The following is a 19,249-nucleotide window of genomic DNA, read 5'->3' as shown; positions in this document are numbered from 1 at the left end:
TATTGGCGACCGGCGTTGCCACTTCCTGTTCCGATATTCCGATGTCGTGCCGATTGCTGCCAATAGTGTGACAGCGTGTTGAAAATCAATATCAAATCCAGTATTTTTTGTTCCCTATCGATCTCACTATCGATCGACCGCTATTATCGTAGCGCCCCCATCCCGATTTTCTCCAGACACGTGGATTTCGGAGTTGCAGCTCAATGGAGGTAAGTTACGGAATTTAGTGTAAAAACCGCCATATTTACTCATCCTCTCTTCGTTTCAGCTCCTCGGACATGACATGATGCCCCTTGAGGCTCCAGGGTTGCCGGCCTTGGACACGGGCACCCTGGAGGCCCTTCGGCAGGGACCTCAGATGAACGCCCCTCCATGCTCCGGGCGGCTGCCCCTGGTCCTCAAGCGCCCTGGAGGCCTCCTTTTCCGTCTCCGCGCCTTCGGCAGCCTCGCGTCGATTTGCCGGCCCGCGTGCCTGGCCCCGCGTCCGATTGCTGGCCCGCGTGACTGGCCCCGCGTCCGCTCGCTGGCCCGCGTGCCTGTTGGCTGCTGCAGATGACTCCTTCCTTTTTTTTAATTTGAGCAATGTGTGCCCTTGCCCTCCCCTGACCCACAACTCTCTTTTGCTTTCGTTTTCGCCAATCTGTGTTTATTATGGCACATACACTCGTATGTCCCCGCCGCGACGCACCTTCAGCCGGAACCGCTGGCCGTCCAGCACGAAGAGCTTGGCCCAGCGGTCCTTGTGGCTTCTGCCCGCCTGGGCCTCGGCCTCCTCGACCACTTTGGGTGGCCACTCCGCGCGCTCGAGTTCCCTCCATGGCTTCTCACACAGCGACTGCTGCCTGCGGAGGCAGGGTCGCTGCGGTGGCTGCCTTGCCTCGGGGCATGACTCCTGCCGCGCGAGCTTCGGTGGTGGTGGTGCGGGCCACACCCACGGACCCTTCTCCGGGTTCTCTTCCGCGTCTTCGTCCTCTATCCGTGCGCGAACTCGCGGGTCGCTTCCCCACCGGCCTCCATCCGACCGCGCCCACCTCCTCCCACACGCGGGCCTCCGGCGTGTCCTCCGGCGGTGCGGGCCACGTCCAGGTCACCGTTTGCTGGTGCCACCGGCGGCCGCCCAGGCCGATTGTGCGCAGCGTCTGCGCGACGTGCGCCTGGTCCACTTCCCAGGACTGCTGCCGCTCGCACCGGGGCCCCTCCTCATCCTGGGGTGTCGGCGTCGGCGTGCGCGGCGGCGGCGGCGTCGGTGGTGCTGGCGGCGGTTGCGGCTGCGGCGTCGGTGGCTGCGGCATCTCTCGGTGCTTTGGCCCCGGCGTCGGCGGCTGCGGCTGTTCCTGCTGCTGCTGCGTCGGTGGTGGCTGCAACTGCGCCGGTGGCGGCAGCGGCGGCTGTGGCTGCGACGTCGGTGGCTGCGGCATCTCTGGGTGCTGCGGCTCCGGCGTCGGCGGCTGCTCCTGCGTTGGTGGTGGCGGTGGCTGCGACGCATCTCCCGCAGGTCCTTCGACGGCATCGCATCTCCAAGACGGATCCGCCCGTGGCCCTGCGTCGCCCGCCGCACGCTGCGGTAGGTCATCCTCGCCCTCGCGCTCCGGCCTCCTTCGTCCTCTTCCGAGGACACCACCGGGGTGACGGTCTCACCCCCGTCGTCCTCCTCGCTCTCCGAAGAGAGGGACACATAGTCCACCGGTCCTTCGGCCATCGCCTCGTCCTCCGACAGCTCCGTGTCGGGCACCTCCTCCGTGTCCTCCTGGATCGGGGATGAGGATCGCGACACCAAGGGTGACGCCAGAAGCTGGAGGTAGGACTCGACGTCCGCCCTCCATATCGCTCCGGGCTGTTCCCCAGTGCCGGTCACCCTCACCTCCCGGTTGTTCTGCGCGTTGCTCATCATCTTGTGCCGACTTGATCTTAAAAGACCGACTCTCGCTTTTTCCGCCGCGACGAAACCTCGGTTTTCGATCTGCTCCTTTCCGCCGTTATTCCGCGGGGCCTGTACCGGTAACGGGATTCTCCTCCGTGCACCTGCCTCCCACGGAATTCGCAATTGTGTGCGTTAGCCGTTAACGGTTTTCCGGCTGTGTACCCTCCCTGTCCGGCTCTCGCGCTCCAACGGGCCTTTTGTGTGTGTGTGTGTGTGTGTGAGTGATTAACTGCGATTTCCGACTTTTCGATACCCTGTATCGTCTTCCCCCCTTCTTCGCGAAAGGGTTTTATTGTGGTGTGTCGCTCTCGTTGTCCTCTGGCCCGCCGGCGCCCGCGCTTCCCAGCTTCAAATCGCTAATATGAGCCGTTTTTGTCTTCTTCGTTGTTGCGTGTTCCAAAATACAAATTGCCGGCGACGTGAATTTCTTTATTTTGAACGGCCCCTCTCGAAGTCGAATTGTTGGAGCTCCAATGCCCATCTCGCGATCCTTCCGGACGGGCTTTCGATGCTGTTCAGCCACTTCAGGGTCATGTGATCCGTTATCACTTTGAAATGGTAGCCCTCCAGGTATGGTCTTAATTTCCTGACAGCCCACACTATTGCTAAACACTCCTTCTCTGTTGCAGAATAATTTTTCTCCGCTCCGTTCAGCGCTCTGCTGGAGTAGGATATGACCCGCTCGCCTTGCTCGGAGTGCTGTGTGAGGATAGCGCCCAGCCCGTAGTCGCTGGCGTCTGTAGCACGAACGTCCTTGTGAAATCGGGCATGCCAGGATCGGGTCGGCGACCAACCTAGTTTTGACGGCCTCGAATGCTTCTTGGTGGGCGTCAGTCCATTCCCATTTTGCTTGTTTCTTGAGGAGTGCGTTCAGTGGTTGTACCAACGTTGCAAAATCCGGTACAAAACGCCTGTACCACGACGCCACTCCTAGGTACTGTCGCAGCTCCTTCACGTTTCCCGGGGGCTTTAGCTGAGCTATTGCCGCTACCTTCTCCGGATCCGTTCCGATGCCCTGATCCGTCACCCGGTGGCCCAGGTATTGTAGCTCCTTTCGAAAGAACTTGCACTTATCTGCATTAACTTTCAGGTTTGCCGCCCTCAGCCTCCGGAAAACCTCTTTCAGGTTGCGCTTATGCTCTTGTAGTGTCCGTCACCTGGTCCAACGCCCGCTGGAACGTTGCCGATGCGGAGTGCAGTCCGAACGGCATTACTTTCCACTGGAACAGGCCCCTTCCCGGCACCGTAAATGCCGTATATTGCCGACTTGCCGCTGCCAACGGAATCTGCCAGTACCCGTCCTTCAAATCTAGACTGCTTATGTATTTCGCCTCCCTTAATTGATCCAGAATGTAGTTGATCATTGGCATCGGGTACGCATCCTTCACGGACTTTGCGTTTATTTGGCGGAAATCCACACACAAGCGCCACTGACCCGTCTTCTTTTTCACCATCACTATGGGAGAGCTGTACGGGCTCCTAGACGGCTCGATGCACCCCTTTTGTAGCAAGTCGTCGACCTTGGCGTTGATCTACACCTGCATCTTCGGGTTCTTCGGGTAGTAGCGCTGTTTGACCGGTTGATCGTCTTTCATCGTGATTCTGTGCACCGCCACCGTTGACGTCCCTTGGACTCTTCCCAATTCTGCTAGTTTTGCCTTCAGGAAGCCGTCTATATCTTCCTCCGCAAAGTCGGTCGTCCTCTAAACGACTGCCACTGACAGCTTCTCGCGTGCATTGCTTCGGACCAGCTGTCCCGCAGGTATCGTTGCGCTCAGACCCGCGCATGCTATCCTGGCTCCAACTTTCGTTAGGAAATCCCATCCCAGTACTAGAGCGTCGATGATGTTGTGGAGGATTAGCAGTTGCATTCTTACGGTCCTCTCTCCCAGTCCTACGTCCACTTCGAGCAGCGATGTGACCTCCTCAAACCGTCCATCAGCCATCCGCACCTCTCTTCTCGTGGCTACGACCTCTCCTACTGCCCGCAACCTGTCCGCCAACTCTTCGCTAATAAAGCTTGCTGTGGCTCCGGTGTCCATCGTGGCCTTAACTTCCATTCCGTCTATGAGCACTGTGGCGGAAAGTTGCCTTTCTTCCGCCTTCAGCTTGCCCATTAATTTTGAGGGGCAGCACCTTGCGAACCCTGGTTGCCCCTCTGAGGCTGGGGTCGCGTGGCGTTTCCCGATCTTGGGCAGCATTCTGCGGTCTTCCGGCCGATTCTTCCGCACGACCAACAAAATGTGATCGGTCGGTTCCGACACTCCCGCATCCAGTGCTCCTGGCTTCCGCACCTATGGCAGGCTTGCGCTGGGTTTAACACAAACCCCCGCCGCGCCGGGTCTGGTCCTCTCCCGTTCGTTTCGTGCCTCGACGGTCCTTTGCGCTCCTCTTGGCACCTTCTGCACACCGTGTGCTGTTCCCCTCTTGGGAAATCCCGCTGGTGGCGGGCTCTTTGGGTCCGCTCTGACTCGAACCGCTCCCTTTGGGAGTCCAGTTCCTCCAATTCGTCGGCCAGGACCATCAGAGCATCCAAGTTTCGGCACTCGTATGGGCGGACAAACATCCGTAGAGCCGGAGTGCTGTTCTCCCTTATCCTCTCCAGGATCTCTTTGTGGGACATCCCCAAGGGCCGCATTAGGGTCTGCATGTCCACCATGTAATCTTTAAAGCACTCGCCATGCCGCTGCTTCCTCTGCCTGACCTGGTCTGCCAGCTTCGTCATGAAGCCTCTGGGCAGGAAGAATTCTTGGAAGCTATGGATAAACTCTGCCCATGTCTCCCAGAATCTGTTGTTGGCGATGAACCACTTTAGGGCCCTGCCCTTCAGCAGTTCCGGCATCGCTCGCGGGATTTGGTTGATATCCAGGCCGTACGTCATTGCTGACCACTTCACCTGCTCCAGGAACTCCAATGGCTTGTCGTGACCGTCGTACCGGAAGCTCCACTCCCGCACCTGTTTCGCCACCTTTGCGTAATCCGGAGGGGCTACCCTTGCGATGTCTCGCCGATCGCGGCTGGGCTCCCGCCTCTCCCTTCTCTCGCGGCTGCTTTCCCGCCGTTCACTCCCGGTTTCCTGCCTTTCGGGTCTGCTCCCGCTGGCGTCCATCATGCTCTGGACATCGAGGCTCCCCACCAGGCCTTCCACACCGGTGACTTTGATTTCCGGGGCCGGTCTCCTTGCGTACTCCCTTTCCAACGCCTCCAGTATGGCGACTGTTTCGGGTTCGTCTGTGGTCTGCTGGATAAATTCGGACAGCGTCCTCCGCATATCCTCGACCAACCCTTCGAGCTTAATGCCTAGGGCGCTCGCTATTGCGGGAAAGTCATCCCTCTTCAGGCTGTATAGCCACGATTTCCCCATCTTCTCCTCTGTTCTTTTTGGTCAGGACAATCACGGTTGGGCGCCAGATGTAACGAACTGATTTTCTTATTTCTGCGCTACGAAATGCAACGGCTAGCTCAGAGATTTTGTTTGTTCGTCCCACCAAATTTATGATTTGTGTGATTGCCCGACCAAGAAGAAGACAGATTCTCAGATTTAAACCACTTTTATTTAGCGTCACTTGCTGAACAGAATTCGGTGATTCTCGCCGCTGGATGCACGTCGTTGCATTATTATTATTATTATTAATATGATTGATTTAAAAGAGTTTTATCAGCAGTGTCAAAAATATATAGTTGAAGTTATAAAGCATTGTATGATAGACTACAGAACCATTAAATTTAACCTAAGTGTATATGGTACATATATAAAGCAAACAGATGAAGGAGTTACAGTGGAAACAATGAAGCACTTTAAAACTGACTACAAATCTGTATACATAAATGAAGATATTATTGATGAGCTAAATTCGGCCATAGATTGCTTATATATGAAGCAGCGAATTTCAAGAAAAAGACTCAGGCTGGGCTATTAAAAATTTTAACTATTTTGAAACTACTATAATAAAACTGGAAAACATTCCTGCCAGCGGATACATTAAAGCTCCTCAAAAAATAAGAGCCCGAAATGCGCTAATAAACGTGCAGAATGCCGACGTATTTTGTTTAAAGTGGTGTATACTAGCATTTATAGCTAATCAAAACCATGAAAATATGACTTTTACAACCCCCCAGCAAAGGAAATATTCGAAAGAAAGGATGACAAAGCCTCAAAGCTATAACATTAATATTAATGATGAAACTATTGTGTATGGCGGAATGACTTTAGATTTTTCGGGAATTAAATTTCCAATCGAGAAAATAGGAGTTCGACATTTTGAGAAAAACAATGTCAACTTTAGTATAAATATTTATGAAATTGATGAAGCAGGTGAAAAAATTGTTGGTCCCACGATTAAAACAAAAGAAAGAAAACGGAACCACATTAATATATTGGGAATCGATAATATTACCCAAAACATTATGCATTATGCGTATATAACAAATCTTTATACATTATGCTCTTCACAATTTTCTAAAGGAAAATCGAGAGGATATTTTTGTGAGAACTGTCTTCAGTGTTATCATGTGAAAAGCACTACTCACAACAAACTGGAATGCGGAAAAGTGTCCTCATTTTATCCTGACCCTAATACGACAACATCGTTTAAAGGATATCACAAAAAATTATCTCCTCCAGTTGTAATTTATGCAGACATTAAGGCTGTTCTTGAAAATTACAGAACATGCTTGAATTCTTCTGCTTCCTCGTCAACCACGCAAGTACAAAAGCATACGGCATGTGCCGTATCTTTTTATGTTGCCCATAAAGATTATCCTAATCTTAACGAGCTGTGGACCTACGAAGGTGAATAGAACAACATTTTTATAAAATTATATTTAACTAACATATTTAAATTTTATAATTTTATAGGCGTTGATTGCATACAAACATTTTGTAAAACACTTAAAGAAAAAACTTTAAGCCTGTATTACAATATTGGTTAACTCAAGAACGAGGATGACACATTCGATGAACAGCTTCAAAAGGAAATTGTTGCGCCTGCGAGAAAGAAATAATTCGAGCGACCTGACAATTCTTTGATCAATTTTCTGGAGAATACGTAGGTCTATCCATAGAAATTGTAAGCTAAGTTTAGATTAAGTGACCTTTCTTTCTGTAGTGTTCCATAATTTATCTAAATATGATATTAATTTATTTATTACTGAATTAGAGGGGGACTTAAGTCCCATACCTTGCAATAAAGAGCTCTATATAGCACTTACGCAAACTATAAAAATCAATGCTACAAGCAGATACAAAATAAGATACATAGATTCAGTCCGATTTTTAAATTCAAGTTTAGATAAACTATAAAACTATATGGAGGATAAAGATTTTAAAATTCTAAGTACGAAATTTCAGGGAGAAAAATTTAAGCAAATGAGGAGGAAGGGGGTGTTTCCCTATGACTACTTAGATAGTTTTGAAAAGTTTAATGATACCCAACTTCCAAGCATTGATAGTGTTTATACCCGTTACTCGTAGAGTAAAAGGGTATACTAGATTCGTTGAAAAGTATGTAACAGGCAGAAGGAAGCGTTTCCGACCTTATAAAGTATATATATTCTTGATCAGGATCAGTAGCCGAGTCGATCTGGCCATGTCCGTCTGTCCGTCCGTATGAACGTCGAGATCTCAGAAACTACAAAAGCTAGAAAGTTCAGATTAAGCATACAGACTCCAGAGACATAGAAGCAGCGCAAGTTTGTCGATTCATGTTGCCACGCCCACTCTAACGCCCACAAACCGCACAACCGAAAACTGCCACGCCCACACTTTTGAAAAAGGTTTTGATATTTTTTCATTTTTGTATTAGTCTTGTAAATTTCTATCGATTTATCAAAAAACTTTTTGCCACGCCCACTCTAACGCCCACAGACCGCCAAAAACTGCCACGCCCACACTTTTGAAAAAGGTTTTAATATTTTTTCATTTTTGTATTAGTCTTGTACATTTCTAACGATTTGCCAAAAAACTTTTTGCCACGCCCACTCTTGCGCCCACAAACCGCTAAAAACTGTCAGTGCTGAAGACTCTCCTTCGCACTTCGAATAGCTGAGTAACGGGTATCAGATAGTCGGGGAACTCGACTATAGCATTCTCTCTTGTTATAATTCTCTTAGTGAAGAAATTTGTAGTATAGATAACTTTAATTTCGCACAGAAAGTCTGGGAGACATTTAACTGTCGAACTATTAAAGACTATTTAAAACTATATTTAGAAAGCGATGTTTTAATTTTAGCAGTTGTGTTTGAAAATTTTAGGAAAATTTGCAAAAAAATTTATAAGTTAGATCCCATTAATTATGTTACTGCGCCATCAATATCATGGGATGCTATGCTCAAGTTCACTAATGTAAATTTAGAACTAATAAGTGATGGTGATATGTTTAATTTTTTAAAAAGAGCAATTTGGGGAGGGTTGACTCAATGCACTCAGCGCATTTCTATAGCAAATAATAAATACTTAAAAAACTTCGATCCAAAAAAACCGAACAATTTTTATACCTGTTACTCGTAGAGTAAAAGGGTATACTAGATTCGTTGAAAAGTATGTAACAAGCAGAAGGAAGCGTTTCCGACCATATAAAGTATATATATTCTTGATCAGGATCAATAGCCGAATCGATCTGGCCATGTCCGTCTGTCCGTCCGTCTGTCCGTCTGTCTGTCCGTATGAACGTCGAGATCTCAGGAACTACAAAAGGTAGAAAGTTGAGATTAAGCATACTGACTCCAGAGACATAGACGCAGCGCAAGTTTGTCGATTCATGTTGCCACGCCCACTCTAACGCCCACAAACCGCGCAAAACTGCCACGCCCACACTTTTGAAAAATGTTTTTTTATTTTTGTATTAGTCTTATAAATTTCTAACGATTTGCCAAACAACTTGTTGCCACGCCCACTCTAACGCCCACAAACCGCCCAAAGCTGCTACGCCCACACTTTTGAAAAATGTATTGATATTTTTTCATTTTTGTATTAGTCTTGTAAATTTCTATCGATTTGCCAAAAAACTTTTTGCCACGCCCCCTCTAGCGCCCCCTCAAGGCAAAAGACGGACAGACGGACAGACGGACGGACAGACGGACATGGCCAGATCGACTCGGCTATTGATCCTGATCAAGAATATATATACTTTATATGGTCGGAAACGCTTCCTTCTGCCTGTTACATACTTTTCAACGAATCTAGTATACCCTTTTACTCTACGAGTAACGGGTATAAATTTAGCATGTGATGGTAGTATAGGGTATATGCTAGAAGTTGATCTGGAGTATCCTGCCGATAAGCATGATTTACATAATTATTTACCATTCTGTCCTGAAAATAAAATTCCACCCGGGGGCAAGCAAAGAAAGCTTATAGCTGTTTTAACTAATAAAAGCGAATACATAATTCACTTAAAACAGCTTCAACTTTGTTTAGAGCATGGTCTTATTGTAAGAAAGGTACACCGAGTTTTGTCCTTTACGCAATCATGCTGGCTGAAGCCTTATATCGACCTAAACACACAGCAGAGAAAATTGGCTGAAAATGATTTTGAAAAAAATTTTTTTAAGCTAATGAATAATGCTGTTTACGGAAAAACAATGGAGAATGTAGCAAAGCGTCGTCAAGTAGCTTTAGTTAAACATTATCAATCGAAACAAAATTCTCCAGGTTTTAGACAGCGCATAGCTAGAAATGATTTTCATAGCGTAGAAATATTTGGTTCAGACTTAGCAGCAATTGAGTCAACGCCGTCCAAAATTATGTATGATAAACCCATATATATAGGAGTAACGGTTTTAGAACTCTCAAAATGGCTAATGTATGAATTTTATTATGACTTCCTTTTAATTAAAAGTCCATCTACGAAAATAATATACATATATGGATACAGATTCATTTATACTATCTTCAGAAGAAGATTTTTATCAAACTATAAAAGACAACCCACAACGCTTTGATACTTCTAACTATAAGCAAGAAAACCAATTTAATATAATACAGGCTAATAATAAAGAACCAGGAAAAATTAAAGATGATGAAAAATGATGAAGATGCCGGTAAGGTTATGACCTCTTTTGCGGGACTTAAGGCTAAGGCATACTCTTGTTTAGTTGATGGAGAAGGAAATTACCCTGAATGTATAAAAAAACATAATTCCGACCATATAAAGTATATATATTCTTAATCAGGATCAGTAGCCGAGTCGATTTGGCCATGTCCGTCTGTCCGTCCGTCTGTCCGTCCGTATGAACGTCGAGATCTCAGGAACTACAAAAGCTAGAAAGTTTAGATTAAGCATACAGACGCATAGACGCAGCGCAAGTTTGTCGATTCATGTTGCCACGCCCACTCTAACGCCCACAAACCGCCCAAAACTGCCACGTCCACACTTTTGAAAAATGTTTCGATATTTTTTCATTTTTGTATTAGTCTTGTAAATTTCTAACGATTTGCCAAAAAACTTTTTGCCACGCCCCCTCTAACGCCCACTAACCGCCAAAAGCTGCCACGCCCACACTTATGAAAAATGTTTTAATATTTTTTCATTTTTGGATTAGTCTTGTGAATTTCTAACGATTTGCCAAAAAACTTTTTGCCAAGCCCACTCTAGCGCCCACAAACCGCCAAAAACTGTCAGTGCTGAAGACTTCTTCGCACTTTCACTAGATGAGTAACGGGTATCAGATAGTCGGGAAACTCGACTTTAGCGTTCTCTCTTGTTTTTACTTTGCTGCATCCAAATCATGGCCGAAAAATTACGAGAAGTTGACTGACCACATTTCAACTTTAAGTTATGACCAACATAATATTCGAAACCAAAAATGACTTTATGATCCTGGGTCGTTCGAGAAGATTTCATTCTTTTAGTTATGCACGTATCCATTGGCTTAGAGTGCTTTATTCAAACTAAAAGTATATTCTGATCTTGGCGGTATATAAAGGAGGAAGCCCTTCCAAACTCACCCTCAGTGATTAAAAAGTCTCAACCAACCATCATGAACACTGTAGATCGAAATTCAAGCATTATAGTAGACTTTCAATATTTACTTGGAAACAACAAACAAGTTTTTGTAAAAGAGTTAGCGTTTATGCCGGCCGGAACTGTCATACCTAATTACTTTTATTTTAAACCACCATTTAACATTAAGGAATTGGATAATGAAACTCTTAAGCAACAACATCTTAATCATCAGAAAATAAACGGATTGGACTGGTCAGCTGGAGATATTCCGTATACATGTCTTGAAGAAATACTTTCACCGCTAAACAAATACCGTTTAGTTTTCGTTCGTGGTGAAATTAAGAAAATCTTTTTAAGCAAGTACTTAACAGCAAACATAATTGATATAGATATTGGAAAAAGTTTAACTCAGCTACCCAATTTGTTTATCAATTGTAGAATACATAAGAAAAAACTTCCACTTCGCTGTTCATTAAATAATTTGTTTAAGTTATTTGTATTCTTAGAAAACTCGAATTATGAAATATACAGTAATGGTGACACATACATATGTCTAAACTTAAATAAAAAATAGTTTGTAAACCATTTAGATCGTCTACTATGGATTCCGTTAAAAAGTTGTTTGGTAATAATCCTTTGAAAAAAGGATACTCTCGACTTATATATTGTAATTATTGCGGATCTGATACGCATTTCGAGAAGAACTGCGCCAAGAAACGCGACCAGGAAAATCATAAAAAAGCATAGTATATTTCATAACAAATATACAATAAATAACGGAAAAATATACATTTTACAGTTTATCTTGTATAAAATAAATCAGTGAATATACATTTAAAATGTTTCGACAATTTATACATCCTTACACAATGTTAATTTGCGGACCTTCAGGATCGGGAAAAACAACATTTCTAGAAAATCTGATAAACAAGAAGAATGATCTTTTTAATGTTTCAATTGATCGAATTATTTGGTGTTATGGGGAGGAGAGTGCTAAGCCAAATTTTAATAACATTGAATACTTTAAAGGAGTTCCTGAAACCATCGAAAATGAAACTAATGAGCCTATTCTCTTGATATTGGACGATTTGATGATGGGAGCCTTTAACAAAAATGTATGTGAACTCTTTACTAAAGGTTCCCACCACCGAAATTTATCTGTTATTGTTGTTACTCAAAATATATTTCACAAATCATCGCATACCAGAGATATTTCACTTAACACTAAATATATAATTGCATTTAAAAATCCTCGTGACAAACTGCAATTTCAATGCCTGGCAAGACAAATTTATCCGGAAAACCCCATGGAGTTATTTAGAATATATAAAGAAGTAACAGAACAACCACACGGGTATTTACTTATTGATCTTACCCAGGGAATAAGCGATCTCTTGAGATTTAGATCAGACATTTTTAATTCGGAATATACAGTGTGCTATTCTGACGAATATGGTTTACAAAAAGAGCCTAAGTCGCTTGAAAGCGAACAAACATATTATATATTGTATGTTCTCAAAAGGGCCAACAACAAACTACGGAAGGCAATTATAAGCAATGGTGATAATGAGCTGGTAAAAACAAAATAGAAATAGTAGAAATAGTTTTAAATACATTACGAGGAAATCATAAAGTCAATAAAGCGCATCTAAGTGCTTTAAAAAAGTATAAAGTATAAGTAAAAGTATTGCGATATATTTCATGTCCAAAGCGTACATTAAACTCTAAGAGAAAAGTCCTAATTCAAAAAAGTGGTTTTTTACCAATTCTAATTAGTTCGTTGCTTTCAGGAATTTTTGGAAAAATTTTAAAAAATGATCAAAAATAAGCATAATTTAAATAAAGTAATTTTAATGAACCCTAATACCTTACAAAAATTACTTAATAATGATCGAGGGAATGAATTAATAATTACAAAATTTTTGCCAATTTTAAATAATAACAAAATAAGTGATTTTGATAAATGGATTAAGATTCGTCAAGAACTAAGTTTCTATCAAAATAAAAAACGTAGTAAATCATGGAATACTTCAAATGAACAAAAATCATACTTAAATTCAACGAAAACAGCTGAATCTCAAACAATAAAATCGATTGATATAAGTCCTAACACTTCAAAATTAAATTCAAAGTTTTCACCGAACATGTCGGAGCTCACGGATTTACCTCAAAAAACTGATGAAGAAGATTTTTAATCAAAAGAAACTGCTAAGTTATTGAATGTTAAAAAAAAGGTAAAATTCGGCTTTTCAAGAAACGAAGAGATTCCTGACTTACCTCCAGAAAGTGATGATGAAATTCCAAATAAAATTAACAATAAACGAAAGATAAGCAACACTTCGTTTTCAGATGATAGAGAAGATATAAAAAAACAAGCAGTAGTAAGAGTAAAGCTTACTGAAAAACAACGCAGGTTATGAGAAAAGTTAAATTAAATTAAAGCAACGAAAAAATTACCATATCAAAATTTAAATTATATTACAGGTCGTGAAAAATTGCGAAGATCAACTAGAAAAAATTTAGTGCAAATAGGGAAAATAAACTTAATTGGATATCTTACCAATAGCAGAAATTTAAATATAAAAATGAATTATGTAAATAATTTCTTTATTACATTGCTCAGTAATGACTCATTGAATGTATTTCCTGATAATGTAAAGTGTGCATTTACAAACATTGTAAATATCCCCGAAGACATTAATGATGACTGGGAAGTAGGCATTACAGATATGTATCTGAATAATTATATTAGCAAAACAACTGCAAAAGAAACAAATTTATCTGAAGAAGCAGAGTTTGTGAGTTTAGTAAATGCTGAAACATTTAGATATAAAAACGTCGCTGTCGAATCGAAAATATCTGAATGTGGATTGATTTTTATTTACACTGACATAATTAAACCCAGGTCTGTTGGTAGTATGAGACCCCGATGTCTTCGTGTAATGCATTATAACGGAAAAGAAAAAAATATTCATTTTAAAAATATTGAATATTATCCTTTGGATATATGGTCTCCAAATGAAATCTCAATATTAATTACTGATTCAAGTGGATATAAATTACCTTTCGAGACTTCCGCAGTGCCGATTTTTGTTACTCTTCACTTTAGAAAAAGGAGAAGGTCAAATCTATAAATAATACATACCCAAATAATGCTTACTTAGAACACTAATAGTCATCATGGTGAAATCTTATCAGGATTATTATGTAAATCAGTGTGGAGCAGGTTTGTCCAATATAGGAACCCTATATGTAACCCCGCGAATTATTCAACAAGGTCGAAGAATCGGAAACTTTTTTAGTGGACTTTTTAATTACATAAAACCACTATTCATTTCGGGTTTAAATGCTATAAAAAATCAAGCTGCAGAGACTGGAAAAGCTGTAATTAATGAATTTGATAGAAAGCCATTAAGAAATATTATTCAAGAACAGAGTAAAATTGCTTTACAAAACCTATAAAATAAAGCAATAAATAAAATGACACGGTTTTAAAATGGCAGTGGAAAAAGAAATAAAAAGCGAGGTGGTAGAAAAAACCGAAATCATTTAACATCTAAACGACAACGTAAACATACCCAACCGTCTCGTAAAAGAAAGAAATCATCAAGGAAATTTAATGTTACGGATATTTTTTCTAACACAAAATGAGTAACCATATAGAATATATGAAAGGCGAATTGGATTTGTTTGCACCACACCCTACGCAAAGTTCAATACTACGAACCGAAGAGGTTTCTTATAATCCAATTGCATCCTTGGATGGTGCCTCCTCAATCGAATTTGTTTGTTTAGGGAATGGTGAAACATATCGAGATCTATCAAGTGTTTATTTACGACTTGTGGTGCAATTGAAAAAAAATGATAACAGCGTCATTGAAGGAAATGCTGTCGATGTAGTAAAAAATATCTTACATTCAATATTTAGAAGTTCATCAGTATATTTAAATAACATATTAGTGATAATAATTATCATTATAGAGCATATCTGCAAACAGTTTTAAACTATGGAAGTGACGCCTCGGAAAGCCACTTGGCCTCGCAAGGTTATTTTCCAAATTTCGGACGATTAACATCAGGAAAATACGTTTATCCGAGCTCTAATGAAACTCTGAAAAATATATTTCAAAATAGTAATAAGGTAGAACTATTTGGAAAAATGCATGGTGATATATTTAATCAAACGAAACTTCATGTCAATAATGTTGACTTAAGAATTAATTATACCCGTTACTCGTAGAGTAAAAGGGTATACTAGATTCGTTGAAAAGTATGTAACAGGCAGAAGGAAGCGTTTCCGACCATATAAAGTATATATATTCATGATCAGGATCAATAGCTGAGTCGATCATGTCTCTTGTTTTAATATTGAAAAAACTGCATTTTATTTAATGGAAAAGGATAGCGAATCAAATTTAAAGATATTAGAAGCACAACTTTTCATGAATCATGTAACTATGAACCGAAGCATTTTATTGGCTCATCATCTTGTTTTACAAACAAAAAATGCTCTTTACCCATTCAGTAAAGTAGAAGTAAAATCGTTTACAATTTACCCAGGAAACAATACGCTATCAATAGACAATGCTGTAATTGGACAATTACCAAATTTTCTAGCTTTTTGTATGATTAAAAACCGTTCATACTCAGGCAACAGAGGACTAGATCCATTTAATTTTGAACATTTTAAAATGCAACGCTTTAATCTAATGGTGAATGGAGTTCAAGTTCCTTCGCAAGCTCTGGAATTTGACTACTCGAACTCTGAAAACGTTCAAAGATCAAGAGGCTATAATATGCTATTCAGATCAAGCGGAATAAAACATTATGATCGTGGTCTTCAAATTACCAAGGAAATGTTTGATACGAACAGTTTTATATTAGCCTTTGATTTAACTGCTGATCAGTCAAATACCACCATATGTTCAAATTTTATGTCGCAAGGCACAATAAGAATCGAAGGAAGATTTTCAGAACCTCTTAGTGAAGCCGTTACTTGTCTGGTATATTGTGAATACGATTCCATGATTGATATTGATAAGCATAGAAATATTCGAACCTTTTTTTAAAATGAATACTTTACAAATTCAAAATTTGCTTACAAAACATATATACACAAAATCAATTTTTAAAGGACCCTTCAGACCAGCTTCCAAAAACTATTTCAAAGTATCCGGCTTTAATTATTGCAAACACCGACACATCAGATCAACCAGGAACTCATTGGATTGCATTCTATTTCGAAAGTCGCAAATCAGCAGAATTTTTTGATTCCTATGGACAATTTCCCCAAAACAAGGAATTCGTGACATTTTTAAAATCTAACGCAAATAAATATTGCTATAACAAGCAACAACTACAAGGATATTTTTCTAATACGTGTGGTCATTATTGCATAATGTATGGTCTTTTTAAATGTAAAAAGAAAACGCTAAAATATTTATTAACAAATTTTAAGAGAAATGACTTTTCATATTACGATAAATTAATACTTAAAATGTTTAAGTCTAATTTTAAAAAATAAAATGCAAGATATTTAAGAAAATCAATGTAGTTTATTTATTAAGTCGTTTGTTTAGCTTATATTATTTTAACATAATATTGAAGGCCTCGTCTCTTAAAATTAGAAGCCTATGACACTGGCACGTATCGGGTCCTTCCGAAGCGTCATCATCACTTCAGGGACAAAGCTTGTAGTGGAATCCATATTTAGAATGGATCAGTTCTTTATCCTCTAAGTCCTCCAGAGTGCTCTTCAAATATATATGCTGCGTTACGTGCTCCTCAAATATCATGTCTTTGAACTGCATCCAGAAGAGCTCAATTGGTTTGGAGTCCATTTTCGTTAAGGTTCTTTTAAGGTTTTTTAAAGACTGATGTTGGATTTAGAAAACTCAAACCTTTATATTGGAAAATTTCATTTACTTATTTATTTACTGATAAAAATTCAATTCGTGCAGAACTATATCTATTTACATCCTTCCCCTTATATACCATATGGGTAATACCATTCTCATTTAATTTCCTAAAAGGTGTCTTAGTACAGAATTTGTTTACATAACTCTTAGGTGGAAAAATCCAAACATCTTTTTCGTCCTTGTCTGCTAAATAAAGAGCTACCTTAGTTCCATAAGGTGTCTTTTTCAGCTCACAACCAGTGATCTTATACTCAAATCCAATACATAGATCTTCAGTTTTTGTATAACCAATCACAGGCTTCGATTCATTCAGAGTCTCTAGGAAATACTAGAAATTCAATAAAATTTGAACAGGATTTATTTATTAATGTCCTATATGCATACCATTACTGACCAACGTGAGATTTGATTCGTTATGCTCTTGTAACTATTCGTATTATACTAATGCATTTACTTAAAATTACGAGACTTTTATACTGTTCAGCACTACATATATATATATATATTACAAGAACAAACTACTACGTGAAAGAGATACCAATATATCTGTTATGCTCTTTATATACATAAACTCAGTTTAGCCAATGTAGAATATTTTTATATACTTGAGTATATCTATCTCATTATACCCGTTACTCGTAGAGTAACGGGTATACTAGATTCGTTGAAAAGTATGTAACAGGCAGAAGGAAGCGTTTCCGACCATATAAAGTATATATATTCTTGATCAGGATCAATAGCTGAGTCGATCATGTCTCTTGTTTTAATATTGAAAAAACTGCATTTTATTTAATGGAAAAGGATAGCGAATCAAATTTAAAGATATTAGAAGCACAACTTTTCATGAATCATGTAACTGTGAACCGAAGCATTTTATTGGCTCATCATCTTGTTTTACAAACAAAAAATGCTCTTTACCCATTCAGTAAAGTAGAAGTAAAATCGTTTACAATTTACCCAGGAAACAATACGCTATCAATAGACAATGCTGTAATTGGACAATTACCAAATTTTCTAGCTTTTTGTATGATTAAAAACCGTTCATACTCAGGCAACAGAGGACTAGATCCATTTAATTTTGAACATTTTAAAATGCAACGCTTTAATCTAATGGTGAATGGAGTTCAAGTTCCTTCGCAAGCTCTGGAATTTGACTACTCGAACTCTGAAAACGTTCAAAGATCAAGAGGCTATAATATGCTATTCAGATCAAGCGGAATAAAACATTATGATCGTGGTCTTCAAATTACCAAGGAAATGTTTGATACGAACAGTTTTATATTAGCCTTTGATTTAACTGCTGATCAGTCAAATACCACCATATGTTCAAATTTTATGTCGCAAGGCACAATAAGAATCGAAGGAAGATTTTCAGAACCTCTTAGTGAAGCCGTTACTTGTCTGGTATATTGTGAATACGATTCCATGATTGATATTGATAAGCATAGAAATATTCGAACCTTTTTTTAAAATGAATACTTTACAAATTCAAAATTTGCTTACAAAACATATATACACAAAATCAATTTTTAAAGGACCCTTCAGACCAGCTTCCAAAAACTATTTCAAAGTATCCGGCTTTAATTATTGCAAACACCGACACATCAGATCAACCAGGAACTCATTGGATTGCATTCTATTTCGAAAGTCGCAAATCAGCAGAATTTTTTGATTCCTATGGACAATTTCCCCAAAACAAGGAATTCGTGACATTTTTAAAATCTAACGCAAATAAATATTGCTATAACAAGCAACAACTACAAGGATATTTTTCTAATACGTGTGGTCATTATTGCATAATGTATGGTCTTTTTAAATGTAAAAAGAAAACGCTAAAATATTTATTAACAAATTTTAAGAGAAATGACTTTTCATATTACGATAAATTAATACTTAAAATGTTTAAGTCTAATTTTAAAAAATAAAATGCAAGATATTTAAGAAAATCAATGTAGTTTATTTATTAAGTCGTTTGTTTAGCTTATATTATTTTAACATAATATTGAAGGCCTCGTCTCTTAAAATTAGAAGCCTATGACACTGGCACGTATCGGGTCCTTCCGAAGCGTCATCATCACTTCAGGGACAAAGCTTGTAGTGGAATCCATATTTAGAATGGATCAGTTCTTTATCCTCTAAGTCCTCCAGAGTGCTCTTCAAATATATATGCTGCGTTACGTGCTCCTCAAATATCATGTCTTTGAACTGCATCCAGAAGAGCTCAATTGGTTTGGAGTCCATTTTCGTTAAGGTTCTTTTAAGGTTTTTTAAAGACTGATGTTGGATTTAGAAAACTCAAACCTTTATATTGGAAAATTTCATTTACTTATTTATTTACTGATAAAAATTCAATTCGTGCAGAACTATATCTATTTACATCCTTCCCCTTATATACCATATGGGTAATACCATTCTCATTTAATTTCCTAAAAGGTGTCTTAGTACAGAATTTGTTTACATAACTC

The 19,249-nt window shown here is 40.1% G+C and overlaps 1 protein-coding gene across 1 annotated transcript; it reads right to left on the bottom strand.

Annotated features, from left to right (window-relative positions):
* Nucleotides 1-244: 244 nt before the first annotated feature.
* Nucleotides 245-1,891, bottom strand: LOC122623635 (histone-lysine N-methyltransferase SETD1B-like). The gene is made up of 4 exons (XM_043802903.1): nucleotides 1,559-1,891; nucleotides 1,032-1,394; nucleotides 689-970; nucleotides 245-472 (listed from the first exon to the last, which is right to left on the bottom strand). Exons 1-4 carry the CDS (start codon nucleotides 1,889-1,891, stop codon nucleotides 245-247), a joined length of 1,206 nt encoding a protein of 401 aa, XP_043658838.1.
* Between the last annotated feature and the right edge of the window lie 17,358 nt (nucleotides 1,892-19,249).

Source organism: Drosophila teissieri, chromosome 2L, assembly GCF_016746235.2.
Source record: "Drosophila teissieri strain GT53w chromosome 2L, Prin_Dtei_1.1, whole genome shotgun sequence".
Lineage (NCBI taxonomy): Eukaryota > Metazoa > Arthropoda > Insecta > Diptera > Drosophilidae > Drosophila > Drosophila teissieri.
Note: the sequence above shows the minus strand (reverse complement) of the source record. Positions and strands in the feature narration are given on the sequence as shown.

Excerpts from the sequence above, each read along its gene's own strand:
- LOC122623635 (XM_043802903.1), bottom strand. The coding sequence starts at position 1,891 with ATGATGAGCAACGCGCAGAACAACCGGGAGGTGAGGGTGACCGGCACT. Across the intron at positions 1,395-1,558 it reads CGAGGATGACCTACCGCAGC|CCACAGCCGCCGCTGCCGCC; the intron begins GTGCGGCGGGCG and ends CCGACGTCGCAG. Across the intron at positions 971-1,031 it reads AGGCCCGCGTGTGGGAGGAG|GACGAAGACGCGGAAGAGAA; the intron begins GTGGGCGCGGTC and ends GCACGGATAGAG.